Source organism: Phocoena phocoena, chromosome 14 (genome assembly GCF_963924675.1).
Source record: "Phocoena phocoena chromosome 14, mPhoPho1.1, whole genome shotgun sequence".
NCBI classification, from domain to species: domain Eukaryota; kingdom Metazoa; phylum Chordata; class Mammalia; order Artiodactyla; family Phocoenidae; genus Phocoena; species Phocoena phocoena.
In genome coordinates this window covers 70,623,839-70,642,229 of record NC_089232.1, presented here as the reverse complement: position 1 = coordinate 70,642,229, position 18,391 = coordinate 70,623,839, and the positions used below count along the sequence as shown (strand labels likewise).

At 49.6% G+C, this 18,391-nt stretch overlaps 1 protein-coding gene across 1 annotated transcript; it reads right to left on the bottom strand.

Moving 5' to 3' along the window:
• Nucleotides 1-3,844: 3,844 nt before the first annotated feature.
• On the bottom strand, nucleotides 3,845-11,527 carry POMC (proopiomelanocortin). Its single transcript, XM_065890928.1, has 3 exons — nucleotides 11,425-11,527; nucleotides 7,171-7,322; nucleotides 3,845-4,671 (listed from the first exon to the last, which is right to left on the bottom strand). The coding sequence occupies exons 2-3, from the start codon at nucleotides 7,300-7,302 to the stop codon at nucleotides 4,021-4,023; spliced, it is 783 nt and encodes a 260-aa protein (XP_065747000.1). The 5' UTR covers nucleotides 7,303-7,322; nucleotides 11,425-11,527; the 3' UTR covers nucleotides 3,845-4,020.
• Nucleotides 11,528-18,391: the final 6,864 nt, after the last annotated feature.

The following is an 18,391-nucleotide window of genomic DNA, read 5'->3' as shown; positions in this document are numbered from 1 at the left end:
TGGGTACCGCAGCCTTCAGCCTAGCACCACTCTTCCTGCCTTCCAAGCCTGCTGGCGTCTGGCGGCACCGTGTCAAGCAACCAGCCCTTTTTGCTATCCCCCCCTCTGTTGTGAATTTCAGTCAGCAAGGCCACCCAAGCCAGTCGCTCCCCAAAACTGCTGAAGACTCTTCCTCGTGGGCAAGGGGTAGGGTCGGTTAGCACTCTGCTGACAGAACCCAGTAGCATGGATATATTTGGAATTGCAGTGAACTTGGTTGAGTCACATAAATGCATAAGAAGCAGATGAGAGGAGAGCCCCAGTGTGACCCTGGAGGCTCCTTCCGGTTTTCCTTGCAAAGTGGTCCCCCATGGCCTGCGCCTGTTCCCATTTTCCTCTTTTTGAAAAGTAGAAATAAGTGATTTCTTGACTGCTAAACATCTCCTCCCCAGAGAAGTAGCCTGAGTGGGTCAGAAGAAGGAGAGAAGTCCTCAGACATTCTCCTCTGTCCAGCCCTCCGCCTCAAGCATGAGAATAGATGGATGAGCAGTGAGAAGGTGGGGCTGGGACCATCTGAAGTGCTTGAAATGCAGGGGTCCCAGATGCACTGTCCTTTGCCCTGGGTGTTCTCAGTCCCAGAGGATGTGTTTCAACTGGCCTAAGAATCAGAACAGCCTTGCAGTTGTTTAGACTCCTCAAAGGCCAGACCTCCTGGCTTCACTAGGGGCCCTTGGGTCATGACACCTTCCAGTTGCTATTCCATTGTCCCTGGGGCTTCTCACCTGGGTACAGAGAGTCTCACTGAGAAGTGAGGCTATTTCTCCCAGTTCCTCTTTATGACCATGAAATGGCAGCTGGCCAGCTGGGGCCTGTGGGAAAAGACTAGACCCGAGCTGTTAGGCTGAATATTAAGTTTGATGGTAGACAGGGAAGTGGGCACCTCTGAGCAGGCCACACCCACTTCTCCAGACCCAAAGACCCTGGCAGGCAGTTGTGCTGAAACAAGGCAGCTCCCTTATGTCTGGGGAGGAGGCTTAGGGCAGTGTATTACCTCTTCATCTCGCTAAGCCTAGAAATCTTCTAGTTAAAATACCCCGTATCCCAAATCCGGCCTAGGACTGAAGCCTGCCGAAGGATGGTCTTGGTGGGGCCTGCCAGCTGGGGAAGTGGGGAGGGGACACAGGCCTGTGGGAGGGGGCTCTGCGGCCTGTTTTCCGTGCTCTCCTTTAGCACCAACCAGGTTGACCAGGTCTTTTCTCCTTCAGGAGCCCTTGGGACCCCAGCCCATCACTTTCCCCTTTTGAGCTCTTCCTCCATGGCTGTTGATTCTGGCCTGTGGAGAGCAGAGCTGTAAATCCACAGTGCTGCAGCATTACACGTACATTGTGACATGTCTGTGTCCATTTAGACGTTCATGACCTGGCTGAGTGTGTGTGTGCCCGTGCGTGTGCAAATGTGTATAGTGTAGTTCATAGTTGACAGTGTATGTATATAATAGCTGACGTATTTATATGTGAGTGCAGAATTAGTGCCTGTGGCGGTTTTCTGTATTTTGAACTCATTGAATCAAATTAGTTTAAGGAATAGGAAGGAGGATGGGGGGGCGGGGTGGAATGTAGGAAGAAGGACTCTTAGCAAGATTATTCTTTAGGACTATTAGTCGTGATTTCTCAATGAGCCTTCATGATGCCCTTTTCAAATAAATGTTAATGTCACCACACGGTTGTCTATTTGATTTCTTTAAAGTAAATGGTTTTTTGAGATGCAAACAGGATCTGAAAATGCCACCAGTATTAATCACTGACATTTAGCCACCCCCGCCTATCATTATTTACTTGCCTCAAAAGGAAGGAGGGTAAGGGAAAGGATGCTACCAAGATGTAAACACAAGGCCCAGGATTCCCAGCATAGGAGCATCCTCAGATGGGAAGGCCTGGGCCGTTTCTTCATTACAGTGACTAGAATCTAGCCCCATTTCATATAACCTTCATTGAGGGAGACTTTATCTTAAAAGTCTTCCTTTCTGATTCCATCAGGACTTCCCAGGTGCATTCCAGTTTTCTTTAATTGTGAACTTCTAAGATCATCAAAATATGGGAGTAGGGCTTCCCTGGTGGCGCAGTGGTTGAGAGTCTGCCTGCTGATGCAGGGGACATGGGTTCGTGCCCCAGTCCGGGAAGATCCCACATGCCGCGGAGCGGCTGGGCCCGTGGGCCATGGCCACTGACCCTGCGCGTCCGGAGCCTGTGCTCCGCAACGGGAAAGGCCACAACAGTGAGAGGCCCGCATACTGCAGAAAAAATATATATATATATATGGGAGTAAATATGGAAGTGCCATACAGAAACGTTCCCTCTGCATCATCCCCTGGTATGTCTGATGGAATTGATGTGGAGATGTGCATCTCTGTATCAGTGTCTGTGAGTCTCTTGTGAATTGTAAATGTGTGTGACTGCAAACCAGTGGCCCCAACATTGTGAAAACATCATGGGGACATACAAAAGAAGCCCAACCCCTGGCCTCTGCCCTCATGGAGCTTAGAGTTTCCCTGAGAGAAAAGCACAAGATATGTGCAGCAAGAAACTTGCCATCTGAGCTGGTCTGCATGCCCCCCCCAAAGCAGAGGGGCTGACTGCAGAAACCCTGAAAATGAGCAGGTTCAGCTGCAAGAGATCCCAACTTTCCCAGTGGAAGTGGACTTCAGCCTGGGCTCATGTTGAAAAAAGGGTAACATTCAAAATGGAGGGGGAATGTGGGGAATTCCAGGCAGAGGGTGGAGGAGGATGGTAGAAGAGTGAGAAGACCAGGGGAAGTGGGGTTTGGTAAGGAGAGTGAAACTGATGGACAAGGGCCCTTGTGTGTGCCGTGCCCAGTGGTTTGGAATTGATGGAAGAGTGGGGATGGGGCGATTGTTTTGTGTCTTGAGCTAGGGAATATGGAGAAAGCAAGATTTTGTATACATTAACATGAAGAATGTGTACGATAGATTGGGGAAGAAGGCAACTGGAGACAAGGACACCAGTTGGTTAGGAAGCTGTTAGGATACTTAAGGCCTGAGCTGCAAGTGCTGAGAATGAAGAGAAGGCTGCAGCTGGACATGAGGAGAGAGCTTGGGCATGACAAGGGGGAAAAGATAGTCACACCTCAAGGCTTGAGCCCTAGGGACTGGAAGAAGCATCTGTGCATTTTGTGTTGTATTTAGACAGATGTGTCTCCATGGGTGTGTGTTTATGTGGGTGAGACCCTGTGTTTGAGAATAACTGAGAGTAGTCTGATAAGGCAGTCAAATCTGAACTGATACCAACCCTCAGCTCTCCCATTTAGCCTCTCAGTGATAACATGATCCCATCCATTTTCTCTAACCCTCACAGTAGCCCTCACAGTAGCAAGGAAGAAAGGAGTAGATGAGAGAACTAAATCTTGGAGAAGTTCAGAAACTTGCCCAAGGTCCCAGATGGCTAGATTCACGGAGGCATTACCACAGCTTGCCACCTGAGCCCAGAGCGTCCTCCCCGTTTTGGTTGGGCTTCATCGGCTTCCCGCTGGCTCATGGAGTTGGATGGGAAGCAGGGTCACTTGGAGGAATCCTGCCTCTTGACACATCAGCCAGCTGAGCAGTCCTTCCCCATCCAATGGAGAGTGGGAAATGTAGCCATACTGAGCCATCACCCAAACTATTTGACCCCTTGAAGACCCATTTGTCACGGGTGGGAAATACATTTTCTTTTCATTCCCACTATATCCTATGAAACATACTACCACTTGGTCACATGGAAACCACTATCGCTCCTTCAATATGTGTTGCTCTTTATTTGATGGATATGCATTTTTATTTTATTCGCCCAGTCAATATTCAAAGTCAGAGTCGGATGTGAAACTTGAAAGGTTTTATTTCCTAACTACAGACAGCTTTAAAAGGTGGAATACCTGGCGCCATCACCGCCTGGACGAGTCCTCACCCAGGCCGCAAGGCGGCCGGAGGGCGGGAGGTGGGGCTTTGGGGTCGACTTCCCAGGGAGAGAAGCCCTGCCCACTGCGCCCTCACTGGCCCTTCTTGTGGGCGTTCTTGATGATGGCGTTTTTGAACAGCGTGACCAGGGGCGTGTGGCTCTTCTCGGAGGTCATGAAACCGCCGTAGCGCTTGTCCTTGGGCGGGCTGCCCCAGCGGAAGTGCTCCATCTTATACGGCCCCTCGTCCTTCTCGGCCGCCTCGGCCTCCGCCACCAGGCCGTACTCCAGCTCGGCCCGGGCAGCTGCGCCCTCGGCCGGGGCCTCGGGGCCGCGCGCCGGCTCGGGCCGCTCCCCGGTCAGCTCCCTTTTGAACTCAAGGGGGAAGGCCTCGGCCGACTCGTCCTCGGCGCCATTGGGGTACACCTTCACGGGGCGCCGCTTCTTGCCCACCGGCTTGCCCCAGCGGAAGTGCTCCATGGAGTAGGAGCGCTTGTCCTCGCGCGGGCCCGGCTCGGCGCCATCGCCGCGGGGCCCCGGGCCTTCGCCCCCCGGCACCCACCCCTCCTCGCGCTTCTGGGCCGCGCCGCCGCTGCTGCTGCTGTTTCGGCGGCCAAAGCGATCCCAGCGGAAGTGGCTCATGACGTACTTCCGGGGGTTCTCGGTCAGCGGCTGCTCGTCGCCGTTGCCGGGGAACACGGGCGTCTCGGCCGAGAGGTCTGGCCTGCAGGCCCGGATGCACGCCTGCTGGAGAGCGGCGAGCGAGTCAGGCCCCCGCGCCCCGCGGCCTCCATACCCCGCCGCGGCGCCCTCACCACCCACAAGCTGCCCCTGCGCCTCTGCTCCCTCCGCACGTTGTGCGGCCCCAGTGCCCTGTGGATTCCTTGCCGAGGACGTCTGCCCACCCCCGCCTCTGGGCACCCACGGACATCTGAGACTCAACTCGGGCAGTGCCTCGTTTGTCCCCTGGTACCCCTGCCTGGCAGCTACAACAAAATCCCTGTCCCACTCGGTGGTTAACTTGTCCCCTAGCTTTGTGGGCAGGGTCAACGTCTTAAACCTTATAAGCCAGATATATAGGAATTCATCAGTAAATGGTAGGTGGGTGGTAGTTGTTGGCACTTAGTGAATCCTGAATAAATAAAACGTGGTTCATTTCGGTCTGGGAAGGGCATCGGGTTGAAATTTGGGAGAGAATCTCCCAACGTGGGAAAAGAAGTCCAGGCTTCTAGAGCCTGTATTTTCCATAATGCCTCAACCTTACCCCAGTGGTCTGCAAACCTACCTCATACCCTCCCCCAGCCATCTCCCTCCAAACTTTCCCACACCCATCTGGCACGCACTTTCAAGTCTTCTGAGCTGATCCTATACTTTCCTCAATCAGTGAGCTTTGGGAAGAGGTGTCTCACTTCCCTGTCACCTTCTGACTGGAGGGAAGGGTAGAAAGTCAGGATTATTTCCATTGCAGGGGTCATGGAGCCTGTATCTCCTCTCCCTATAACTGGACAACTGTGGCACACATTTGCTTAGGAAAATGACCTTGGGGCTGCAGCCTTGAGTTTTCAGTTACTGGGGACAACAAAGGAGAGAACAGAATGATCGCACCTACTCAGTTGAGTTGGGGATTTCATACTCCAGGGATTTAGAATTACAACGCTGCAGAATATTAACAGTGGAAAACAAAAATTATCTCATACTCCTCTCCCCTGGACACATAATGACACCCAATTTCTCAGAGAGGAGAAGGGAACTTGGCAAGGTTCCACAGCCCATTGGTGACAGAGCTGGGACTAGAACCCATGGGCTCTGATCGTGGCCAGAGCTCGTTCCCTGGTGAGCTCTCAACGGAAGAGGCTGTGCAATGGGTGTCTCCGATCAAGAGTCTCTTGGGTCTCTCTGAACTAGAGCTCACAGGATTCCCTAGGCTCTTTATTTCTATTTTATATTCCACATGCAACCTGCTCTGTTTTTGAGAAAGTCTCTCTCCTCACCTAAACTCAGCTTCTCTACTGACAAAATACACAGAATGTAGTGATATGCATTGCACCCTCACCAGGCAGGTACAGGCAGAAGGATGGAACTCAGTCACAGACACCAGCAGTGTGTCTTTTGCCTTGACTTGGTATTGTTTCTCATGTATGCCTCCCGATCCAAATACACACACACACACACACATAAACACACACACACACACACACACACAAACACACACACTGTGGTGACCTAGAGGGAGTTCCAGCCTGGCAAAAAGGGCCTTTATATGCTTCTGGAAAGGCTGCTGAAGGGTTTTTTCCTTCTCCCTCTAGAGATGGTTTATAGTACTACCTTCCTGGCTTTGTAACTGGTAGTAGATAGAAAGGGAAGAAAAATGGAATGTAAATGTCAAGTGACATGAGGTTATTTAAAAAGGAATAATTTGAGGCTTCCCTGATGGTGCAGTGGTTGAGAGTCCGCCTGCCGATGCAAGGGACGAGGGTTCGTGTCCCGGGCCGGGAAGATCCCACATGCCGCAGAGCGGCTGGGCCCGTGAGCCATGGCCGCTGAGCCTGCGCGTCCAGAGCCTGTGCTCCGCAACGGGAGAGGCCACAACAGTGAGAGGCCCACATACCGCAAAAAAAAAAAAAAAAAAAAAAAACACACAAGAGGAGGGGCTTCCCTGGTGGCGCAGTGGTTGAGAGTCCGCCTGCCGAGGCAGGGAACACGGGTTCGTGCCCCAGTCCGGGAAGATCCCACATGCCACGAAGCGGCTGGGCCCGTGAGCCATGGCCGCTGAGCCTGCGCGTCCGGAGCCTGTGCTCCATAATGGGAGAGGCCGCAGCAGTGAGAGGCCCGCGTACCACAAAAAAAATAAAATAAAATAAAAAGGAATAATTTGGGGGCTAAAAGATTGAAAGTATAGGATCAGTTGAGGGAGCAATTATTGTTATCACCATTGTTAGTATTGTTTGCTTTAATGGCACTGTCTCTAAATAGCTTAAATGGAGTGGGTCTCTATACAAGAAGACAGGACAGGAAGTAAAGATAATCAAGCAGAACTTGGGGACCAGACCCATCTCCCTGAAGCTGCTTCCTCCCTTCCTTGGCCCAATTCTGACTTCACTCTGGAGGTCTATTCCTGCCCTTGGATGACTTACCCATATCTCTGGGAATGAATTTCCCCTTCCCCATACCCCTTTCTTTGTGCTGTCCCAGCCCCAGTCCCATCTGATACCCAAACCAAGATGGCGACCACAGCCCACATACCAGCAGGTTAGTTTCCGTGGTGAGGTCCTGACACTGGCTGCTCTCCAGGCACCCACCACGCACCTCCATGGAGGCCTGAAGCAGCAAGGTCAGCAGCAGGACGCCCGAACAAGTGCTGCACAATCTCGGCATCTTCCAGGCAGGCTGAGGCTCTGCAGAGGCAAACAAGATTAATGGGACCCCTGCAAGGAGCGGAACAATGTTGGCCACTCATCAGAAAGGACCGTGAGCCAACATTAACAATACACTCATCTGTGGAGCTCAAGGCCTTTCGAGGACAAGCTCAGGGAGCAGGCGGTGTGCAGGGTGGTCGTGTGAGTTGGGAGAGAGAGGAGGGCAGTGGGACCTGGGGAAACTATGTACAATTTCTCCTTTATCTCCTATTAAAAATCAGACCCCAAAGGATGTTAGAGCGGAAGATATTTTAGGGGTCATTTGGTCTGGCCCCTTATTTGAGAGATGAGGAAACTAAGGCCCAGGGAGAGACAATGACTCAGATGTTCATGACAAGGTAAGGCTAAGTTCTCCTGATCCAGCACAGAGCTTTTCTATTTTACCATCTTCAGGAAACTATAGTTCCAACACTCCAGATCGAAGGAGTTACTTGGGAAAGGCAAAGCACTCCGAAACTCCTGCTTGAGATGGTCTACTCCTCTCCACCAGGATTCTATCATTCCTCACAAACCCTGTTTCCTATGAATAGTAGGTTTAAATAAAGGCAAATAAAATCTCTGTCCAGTTAAGCCAAAACCTCAGCCAACCCAATCTGATGTCCTGTACACAGATCACTCAGGGGATCACTATTTCTCAGGGCCCTGTAACTTTGAAGAGTTTTTTTTTTTTTTTTTTTTTTGCGATACGTGGGCCTCTCACTGTTGTGGCCTCTCTCGTTGCAGAGCACAGGCTCCAAACGTGCAGGCTCAGCGGCCATGGCTCACGGGCCCAGCCGCTCCGCGGCATGTGGGATCTTCCCGGACCGGGGCACGAACCCGCGTCCCCTGCATCGGCAGGCGGACTCTCAACCACTGTGCCACCAGGGAAGCCCGAGATTTATGTTTAAATCAGACCCATTCTTTTAAAACTGGCTCATCTCCTGAACACATTACACGTCAGACCTCCTCTTGTTCTATGAGTCTCTCAAATGTAGTCTGAAATAGCTGGACTTGAAGATGCTGTGGGTGTGGAAGGGAAGGAGATGGTCATACAGGGCAGAAGGGAATTACCTCCCATTGTGAACACCTACCAAAGACTCTTTCTCAGAGAAGTCAGGAAGTGCCACTGGTTAGATGCTGAGTTCAAGGGGTCAGGATGCAGTAAAGGGAAAAATCAAGGCTGCATTTTGCCCCATGTATCTGACTCTTTCCCCAGCTTTCTAGCTTTCACACTGCCCTGTCCCCTGTCATGAAGGTCAGCCCTCTGAAATGACCCTGAGTTCTGTCATCAGCTCACCAACAACTCCACAACCATTTTAGATTTCAGAAGATCTTTTCAACCAGCTGTTAGGAAGAAATCTAATTAGATAAGAAAAGTAATTCACATTAAGGTGTGGATGACTAATTTTCTCTCCTAATTTAAAAATATCTGCCTAAAGAAATCTCCTGTTTGTGGAGGCATGGGCCAAATCTTTTTTATAGGGAAGGCTCTGGAAGTGAAAGATCCCCCTGGCTCTCATTGTCTACTTCAGGAAGCCACTTCCTTCTCTCTGTTCCACCCCACTCCTTCCCCCAAAAGCCGAGCCAAAAGGGCTCCCTTCTGAATGGTTGCCAAGCACAGCCTGAGTGTTTTCAGAGCAGCCATTAGGTGGTGCTGGCAGCCAACGACCTAGCCTATCAGCGTCTCAGGGCAACTGGGAGAACATTGGTCAACCTTGGTGTCCAGTTGTGACCTGGGACAGGCTGCTCCTGTTGTAGACTTTTGGTGCTCCAGTTCAAGTACAAAGCCTGAATTTGGTGGACAAGGCAATTTATGTTAAAGCTCTGAGACCACACAACGCATTTCGGTCAGAAAAAAACGCCCAGGTTTACAAGAGAAGCAGAAAAATGACAGTTTTTTTTTTTTTTTTTTTTTTGCGGTACGCGGGCCTCTTACTGCTGTGGTCTCTCCAGACGCACAGGCTCAGCAGCCATGGCTCACGGGCCCAGCCGCTCCGCGGCATGTGGGATCTTCCTGGACCGGGGCACGAGCCCATGTCCCCTGCATTAGCAGGCAGACTCTCAATCACTGCGCCACCAGGGAAGCCCAAAAAATGACAGTTTTATATCACTATGGGCAACTGTAAAATAACATATTAGTAAAGAAGGAAGTAAAATCATACAGGTCTGACAGTCCCCTCAAGTATAATTCAGTTCTTCTCAAAGTTGGCCATTCTGGAATGATTTCATTTTCTTTTTTTTTTTTTTTTTTTGCGGTACGCAGGTCTCTCACTGCTGTGGTCTCTCCCGTTGCAGAGCACAGGCTCCGGATGCGCAGGCTCAGCGGCCATGGCTCACGGGCCCAGCCGCTCCTCGGCATGTGGGATCTTCCCGGACCAGGGCACGACCCGTGTCCCCTGCATCGGCAGGCGGACTCTCAACCACTGCGCCACCAGGGAAGCCCTGGAATGATTTCATTTTCTAAAAACTTACCTCATGACTTCAGACCTTCCTGAAAAGCCTCAGAGAGCATTTCCTCTCCTGCTCCATTGGCTATGTGTACAACAGGGTGACATTCTCACTCCCCACCCTCTCAGAGCTGCAATCTCCTGCTAAAAATTAGATAGCTCCCTGAAAGCAACTTGTCTTCTTTCTGCTTCTGTATATTTTCTATTTTTCAACAAAAAACAAATATTACATTGTGTTATTTTTTAAAGCAATAAAGTAAGGGGGAGCTGTCAAGTGTGCTTTCTGTAAGTAGGGAGTGTCCAATAATTGAAAGCTTGGAAAAATAAGTAGAAATTTGGAATTTGCTAATCTTGACATTAACTTTGTAATAGAACTACACTTATTAGAAATTCATTTGTGTAGGTGAATTCTCTATGAGCTAAACAAAACTTTTTTTGTTTTGTTTAAATTTTATTTTATTTTTAAAGTATTCTTTTTCATTATGGTTTATCACAGGATCCTGAACATCGTTCCCTGTGCTCTACAGTAGGACTTTGTTGTTTAGCCATCCTGTGTATAATAGTTTACATCTGCTAACCCCAAACTCCCAGTCCCTCCCTCCCGCACCACCCAAAACATTTTGTTTGTTACTATAAAATTGCACACTGGCCATGCCCTCTGTAAAGATTAGAGGAACAGAGGCACAGAGCTTTGTCCTTGCACCATGATACACACGTATCAAATCCTAAAACAGAACGTCAAAGGAACATTAAGTCATTACATAAGCCATAGTCTGTACGTATCTCAACAATGGACAGAACAAATGCACACTTTTACTTTCCTTGGCTCCTTCCAGCCATTCTGTGGGAACCACCACCTCACCATTTATTCAGGAAGAATTTGGGGAATCCAAATGCCCTGCAGACTCTCTCTCCCTCACTGGGAACCCACCTTGCCTGAGTCTCCATCTTGCCTGAGCTTCCATCGGCTCCTACGGCCGCTTCTGCTCTGCAATCTAGGGTTTGCGAGATAGAAGGTCCATTCTGAGGTCCTATTGAGGGAACAGACGGGGTGGTTCAGGACCGTGGACAGTTCCCATCCGGGCCACCTCTTTTTAACACCAGCTGCTTTTCGTAGAGGAGGCCATGGCTGTATCAGAACGCGGCCCCGTCGGGTGCGCTGAGGCGGACAGGGAAACGAGGATTCAGAAACTTGAATCCAAAAAAGTCTGGAATGCAGGGAGTTTATTGTGACTTTTAGCCTCGTCTCTTCTGCCCCCATTTCCAACATCATATGGTATCTTTTAAGAAGTGACACCTACCCAGAAAATCAGAAGAAAACCCGAAAGACTGGGTCTCCCGAGATCTCCCCAGAACGCGGTAGGAGTCCCAGGGGCCCTAGCAGCCCCCCTCCGCGGGGGAGATGTGGCTGCCAGCTCGTGGAAGGCACCACTTTCAGCCGTCGCAGCCGCTCTCCCACCGTCCAGAGGCTGGGCTTCGCCGCCCCGCTGCCGGCGGATTCCCACGCTGCACCCAGTACAGAAAGTTTTCAAAGAACTCAGGACCGCGGCAAGTCAAAGATACCTCTGAGATCGGAGCTGCGCGAGAGCATCCCGAGGCCCCAGGGGCAAGGGGTCCGGGAATAAGAGCGAGGTTCCGCGCCATTGCGCCCCTACCTGTCGCGGGGAGGCTGCTCTCGGTAGACTCCCGCTTCGCCGGGGCGAGGATGCTCGGCGGCCTCTCGGTCACTTTTCTTCCCCTCTTTCTCTTCCTTCGCGCCGCCTTGTCCCACTCGCTCTCCGCGGTCCTTATATACTTGCGGGGCTCGCCTGGGTGGGCGCTGGACGTGAGTGAACTTCCCGGCAGCGGCAGCGTAACAGGCAACTCCCCCGTCCACAGGAAGGGGGGCCGTGGGGCGCAGGAGGGGGTTTCCAGGTAGGGGCTGAGCGCGAGAGCAGACGTGCCCGGAAAGGGGGCTGGATCCCTGCTCCCGGAGGCTGGAATTAACACTGTCCTGCTGAAGGGCACACCTGGCAGTGGGCAGGTAAGAACTTAATTAAGGATGGTTTGGGGTCTGCAGTTAGGACGAGCGGGAGGCTTAGCACCCCGGTGTGGGGCAGGTCTAGCGCGCCCGCTGAGGTCGTTGAGGAGAGGATGAAGTTACCTGTGTACGTGCTTGGGCTGGCATCTGCCTCCTTCGCATTTGGAGGTAAATACCACCGCCCAGGGAGTACGTCTCTGATGCCTCAGATTTCCCCAGCATTTGGAAACTGTGATGTGAAAATGTCACAAGCAGTCACAATCCCTCTGTTACAGGTTGGAGAGACCAGGGGCAGAGAAGGTCAGGAGTCACTCACCTGAGGCCCAGGATACATTGCCTTCTTGGGGGTGTGAAGGTGTGTTGCACTGTCCCACTGGGGCCTCCTCTGCAAAGCCTAGTCCCTGGCAGGCTCCCTCCTGTGCCCTAAACCCCAAGGAAAAAGTGCTGTTAACCTTAGCCTATTAATGGAGGGAGGAGGGAGTCCTCTGTGAAGAGCGGCTGAAGTACTTTCCCTGTGCCAATGAGCTAACAGAGTGGTCTGGGGATTCTCAGTCTTCTCCAAACCTGGTCTTGGAGGTCTGGCTTGGTGCTAGTCTCACATGTCAGGCCAGGGAGGAGAGGACAGCACTCAAACCTGCAATGGAAGAGTCTCTACCTTTACCTGGAGTAAAGAAGCAGAAGCAAATTGTGAGGAGCGGCAGGGGTGAGCAGGAGTGTTGGGGCTAAACTGAACTTCAAGGTGCTTGTTTCATCTGTCATTTGCAGGAACTTTCTTTATTCCCAATCAGACGCCCTTTTAGACTCCAGGACTCCCTTGAGAATTTCTGGTTGGTGACATTGGCTTTATATTCAGCAATCCTTTTCTTTTGGGCCACAGGAGAGATTCACTCTCCTTAACAGTAAATAAGGTACTTTACTACCTGGGCTTGGCCTCTTTCCAGGGTCATCTCCAACCTCTCCATTTTGTGTCCTGGCACATCAACCATCCACAACATTCCCATTCCCATAAACACTATTTTCTCGAAACCCCATCTCTTTGTCCATGCTATTCCCTCAACTAAAACACCCTTTCTCCTTCCAGCCACCTGGGAAAATTAGACTCTTGCATTAAGATTTAGCTGATCCATCATCACCTGTTCCCTGAAGCCCTCCTTGGTCACTTGTCCTACCAGGGCATGAAACATGGCAATCTCTGTTTTCCAGAGAAGCCCATTCCCATCTCACCTGTACATGTAGGTTTCACAGCTGGAACAAATTCCACTCGGTCTTCCATCTTCCCTCTTCCACCCGCTACTGCCCCTACCACTGCCAGGCTTATGAGCCCTCTCAGATTGTGATTTTTAATCTCATTTTCCTCTGTATTATTTTTATAACTTTAAGAGGCGGCTGATGGTAGCAGAAAAGCCAGACCAGGAAAAGTTCAGATTGACCCAGCCTCTGTCCTCCTCTGTCAGTCGAGTTCTTAATTACATGCAGCAAAACCGACTTTAGCCGATGTGAATTGAAGCTCCATTGAACCACGTTTAGAATCACTGGGAAGGTTGGGCAACCAGGATCCAAAAGTGGGCAGAGACAAAAGGTGGCTGGAATCATGGTCACTGATTGGATCCAATGAGAAAGAAAACCAGACCACTCTTGGGACCAAGAGGTCACAAGCTGTACTGTCAACACCACAGGCATTGGACATAGATGTCACTTCTATACCCAGGTTGGGAGGTTGTCATTCCCACTTTGGCTGATATTACCAGAAAGGACTGACCACTGCCCTTGCTTCATTATATCACGAGCTCCTCTTTGAAAGCCGGGAGCAGGCGCCCCTGATGAGATGATAATATGATTTTCCCCTTTATTCTGATAATGTGGTGAATTACGTTGTTGATTTTCCTACCATGCATTCCTGGATTGAGCTCAGTTTGATTATGATGTGCTACCATTATATAGGATTGGGTTAAATTTGCTAATATTTTATCTAATAGTTTTGCTTCCGTGTTTATGAGATCAGCCTGTAATTTCCCTTTCTTGTAGAATTCCTATTAGGTTTTGGTATCAAAATTATGCTGTCTTCATAAAACAAGTCAGAAATCCCTCCACCCACCCCCATTTTTTCTAATTTAGTAGAAGAATTTGTGTACAATGGTGTTTATCTCTTCCTTATATGTTTGGGATGATTTGTTAGCGATGCTATCTAGGTTTTTAAGGTTTTTCATTTGTTGAATGGTTTTAAATTACAGATTCAATTACTTAAATAGCACTATTCCAATTGTCTCTTCTTGTGTCAGTTTTAGTAAGATGTGTATTTCTAGGTATTTGTCCATTTCACCTAAATTTTTAAAGTTTATTGGCTTAAAATTTTTATTATATCTTCTTATTATCTTTTTGGCACCTATGGAATCTGTACTTATGGTCCTCTTTTATCGCTGATATTGGTAATTTATGTCCTCTCTCTTTTTTTTGACTGATTTTCTTAGGGGTTTACCAACTTAATTAATTAATTTGTTTGTTTGTTTATTTTTTTTTGGCTGCATTGGGTCTTCGTTGCTGCACGCGGGCTTTCTCTAGTTGCAGCAAGTGGGGGCTACTCTTCATTGTGGTGCGCAGGCTTCTCACTGCGGTGGCTTCTCTTGTTGCAGAGCACGAGCTCTAGGCGCACGGGCTTCAGTAGTTGTGGCACGCAGGCTCAGTAGTTGTGGCTCAGGGGCTCTAGAGCGCAGGCTCAGCAGTTGTGGTGCGTGGGCTTAGCTGCTCCGTAGCACGTGGAATCTTCCCGGACCAGGGCTTGAACCCGTGCCCCTGCATTAGCAGGCAGATTCTTAACCACTGTGCCACCAGGGAAGTCCTATTAGTATTTTTAAAGAATGAATTTTGATGTTGTTGATTTTCTCTATTGCATGTACATTTTTTCTATTTCCAGAATTTCTACTTGTATTATTATTTCTTGCCTTCTAATTTCTAATTAGCTATTCTTTTTCTATTCTCTTGAGTTGGATATTAAATAAATGCTTTTACTTAGATAATTGATATTCAACCTTTATTCTTTTTGACATGTGTATTTATGGCTATAAATTTCTTTCTAAGTATGGCTCTAGTTGCATCTCACAAGTTTTGATATGTCATATTTTTATTACCATTTAGTTTAAAACACTTTATTTTCATTGAGATGTCTTCATTGACCTGTGGGTTATTGAGAAGTGTTCTGTTTAACTTCCAAACCCATGGGGTTTTCTAGTTCTGTTTTGAAACTAAATTTTAGCATAACTGTTCTGTGGTCAAAGAACGTACTTTGATTTTAGTCCTTTGAAATTTTGCGGGACTGCTTAATGGATGCACATATAGTCCATTTTGATTAATGCTTCCTGTAAACTAAAAAGAATATGTATTCTATGATTGTTCAAATATTCTATATCCTTTCTATACCCTTATCCTTTCTGATTATTTGTCATTTTAATCCATTAGTTACTAATAGATGTATGTTTTTTAAATCTCCCCATTCATTTCATAAATTTAGCTACTTCTCCCTTTGGTCCTGGCATAAAAACAACTCCTTCTAGAAATCTAATGGTGAATGTGGGGCAGTGGTGGAGGGTAATATAGAATCAAGGATGAAGACGGCAGAAAGCTACTAGAGCATGGTTGCATGCTAGAAATAATCCAGTAGAGAAGGGGAAATTGAAACCAAATGATCCAGGTCTTAAGTAGAGGTGAGGTGGGGTCCAGAGGAAGAACCTGGCCTCCAAACAGTGGAAAGCTTTCCTCTTCCAAGAAAGAAGCGGGTATAGACACAGGATAAGCCATGGGAAGATGAGTGACTTCTGTCTGTACCAAAGCCTTTACCTTTTGAGCCAGAATTTCCTGAGGAAATATCTAACAGTTACCCTAAATAATGTTCAAGACTATTCATACAACATAGTAGCAGTAAAATGAAATAAACTAAACATCTTGGGTGTAATTATAAAGACAGTAAAGTATACTCATAAACATTATGGTAAAGCTATGCAACGGAATATTTTGCAGCCATTCAAAATAAAATAGATGTTTATTTCTAGACATAAAAAATGACCACTGATGAAATATAGATATACAGTTGACCCTTGAACTACACAGGTCCACTTACACTCAGATTTTTTTCAGTAAATACACATTACTGTCCTACATGATCATGGTTAGACCACGGACGTGGGACTGTGGACAGAGAGGGCCAACTGTGGGACTTGAGCATCTGTGGATTTTGGTATCCGAGGTGGGTCCTGGAACTAATCTCTCGTGAATATGGAGGGATACCGTAAATACAGAAAGAGATAGAAATAGAGAAAAAGATTAAGAGATACCAAAGTGTTAATAATGGTTGTTCTGGTTATCTAATATTAGATCACAAACTACCCCCGAAACTTGATGGTTTTAAGCATTTATGTTGCTCATGAATCTGCAGTATGGCCAAGGTTTGGCTGGGCCAACACGTCCCTGCTCTGCTTGGCCACAGCTTGGGCAGCTCAAAGGCCGACATCTATAAATCATCTGAAACCGCTCACTCACACAACTGGTTCCTGGTTGGGAAGACTCAACTGGGGGCAAGGAGAGCTGGGGCTCCTCAGACATATCTATCTATCTCCATGCAGCCTGGCCACGTGACGTCTTCAGCATGCAGCCTTAGGGGAGCTAGACTTCTTACACATAGGCACAGGTCTCCAAAGCATGCATCTGGAGGCGACTTACTCTTCCAGGTAGAGGGGGTGGGTAGTTAGCAAGGGCTTCCCAGAGAAGGGGATGCTGAGGTGGGCTGAGTCTTGATACAATAGGTCACCAGGATGAAGAGAGGAAAGTAATTCCAGGCAGAAGGAACAGCATGTGCAAAGGATTCAAGGCAGGAAAAACCTTATGTTCACGGAGTGCTGGTACAGGTGGTAGAGGGAGAGAGAGAAGACTGGAAACAGTCAGAGGTCAGAGGGAAGGAGGTGGGGACCATTGAGGGACTGAGTCAGAGGGGCCGTGGGACCAGCTTTCTGCAGCAGTGAGGAGAATGACCAGAGGGGAGGGAGCCTGGAGCCAGCACGGGGTGACCCAGAGCCCGACGCTCTCCTCCAGGGCCTGGAGGCCAGTCCAGCCAACAGTGGGAGCAGTGAGGCAAGAGAGGAGGCAGAGGCAGGCTCATGAAATACTAAAGAGGTGGCATCAATGTGGGAGAAGGAGTCATGAACACTTCCCCACCTGAGGTTACCGTGGCTGCGTGGATGGCAGTGTGATATCATGGTTAAGAGCACAGCTGTGAGCCAGACAGCTGGTCTTAATCCTGCTCAACCACTGCCTAGCTGTGTGGTTCTGAGCAAATTCCCAACTTCTCTGTATTAGTTGTCCCATCTGTGAAATGAGGGAAATGATTGCGGCTGCCATATGGACGCAATGAGGTAATACGTGTAAAGATGGGAGAGCAGGGCCTGGCCTTAGTTATGGTTGCCCTTGTTCTTCTTATCATGGAAGTGCTGGTCCCAGGAGAGCCCACCTGGCGTGGAGGGAAGGAGGGAAGGAGAGGGGCGGGGTGGGGGTAAGGGAAGGAGGGAAAGGAGGAAGGAGACAGGAGCAGACATGACTCTTTGGTAGGGAGCTGATGTGCTCATCTGAGGGCCTGGGGCCGGGGTGAGGCATCTACACCTGGCTGCTGGCCAGGGCCAGGGCTGCTCTCGTCACCCCAGCTTTTCACCTTTGAGGGTTTAATTGGAAAAGCAATGTCACCAGGGTGTGAATGCACTACAAAGACAGGTGTGGAGGCAGACTCCTGGGCGAGAGGAAGTGCTGGGCAGACCAGGTGGCTGAGAGCTTTCACGGGAGGGGACACGGGCAGGGTAGACTAGGCCTCAGCTTCCAGGCCCTGGGGCCGGGCAACAGGGGACATTTCACTGGGGAAAGAGAAGACTTAGGGATGAGGCTGCCCTTTGCCTGTGTTCCGCAGACTCTGAGACAAGCCAACTCAAGCCTTGAGGGTTGGGGTGAGGGGTGGAGGTGGGGTGCGAGGGAATCCGAGCCTTCCATCTTGGCCGCTCCAAGTCTCAGTGAACAAGCCAGGGAGGCTGCCAGCCCTGCCTCAGGTCAGAACAACGGTCCCTTCTCAGGGCTCCTCGGGCCCAGCCAGGGCCTCTGCCCGAGGGAGCGCTTCATTCCTGCTATTGTCTGGGTTGCACGGGCCTCAGGCCTGCTCCACTGGTGCCCCTTGCCGGCAAGGGGACAGCTCCCAAGTCAGTGTATGAGAAGAACTGGTGCTCAAGAGGATCTGCAGAGAGAGGGTTGGAGGGAGTGACTGCGGAAGGGAGACCCTCTGAAGCCTCCATTTGCAGAAGCTCATGCATGATCCTCTAAAACTCTCTCCAAACCTCCTCTGCAGGACGTATGAACCTAAAACTGACAGGTGATCTCTCTCCGCACAATGTGTCTGGATTAGAAATAGCCCAGCACCCGCCCCTTTATGTGTGTGCCTGCTGGGGATGGTGGGGAAAGCTCACCCCTCCCCGGCTGCAGCAGCCCAGGGACTACGGGCAGCTTTGGGGTGGCTCTGGCTCCGCATGACCCCGACCTAAGTCACTGCAGGCTTCTCGCCTTCCAGGCATCTCCGCATT

What these genes read in the sequence shown, in the direction of transcription:
- POMC (XM_065890928.1), bottom strand. Translation starts at nt 7,302, where the DNA reads ATGCCGAGATTGTGCAGCACTTGTTCGGGCGTCCTGCTGCTGACCTTG. An exon ending in CCACGGAAACTAACCTGCTG is followed by an intron (nt 4,672 to 7,170) that starts GTATGTGGGCTG and finishes GCTCTCCAGCAG; the next exon opens with GCGTGCATCCGGGCCTGCAG.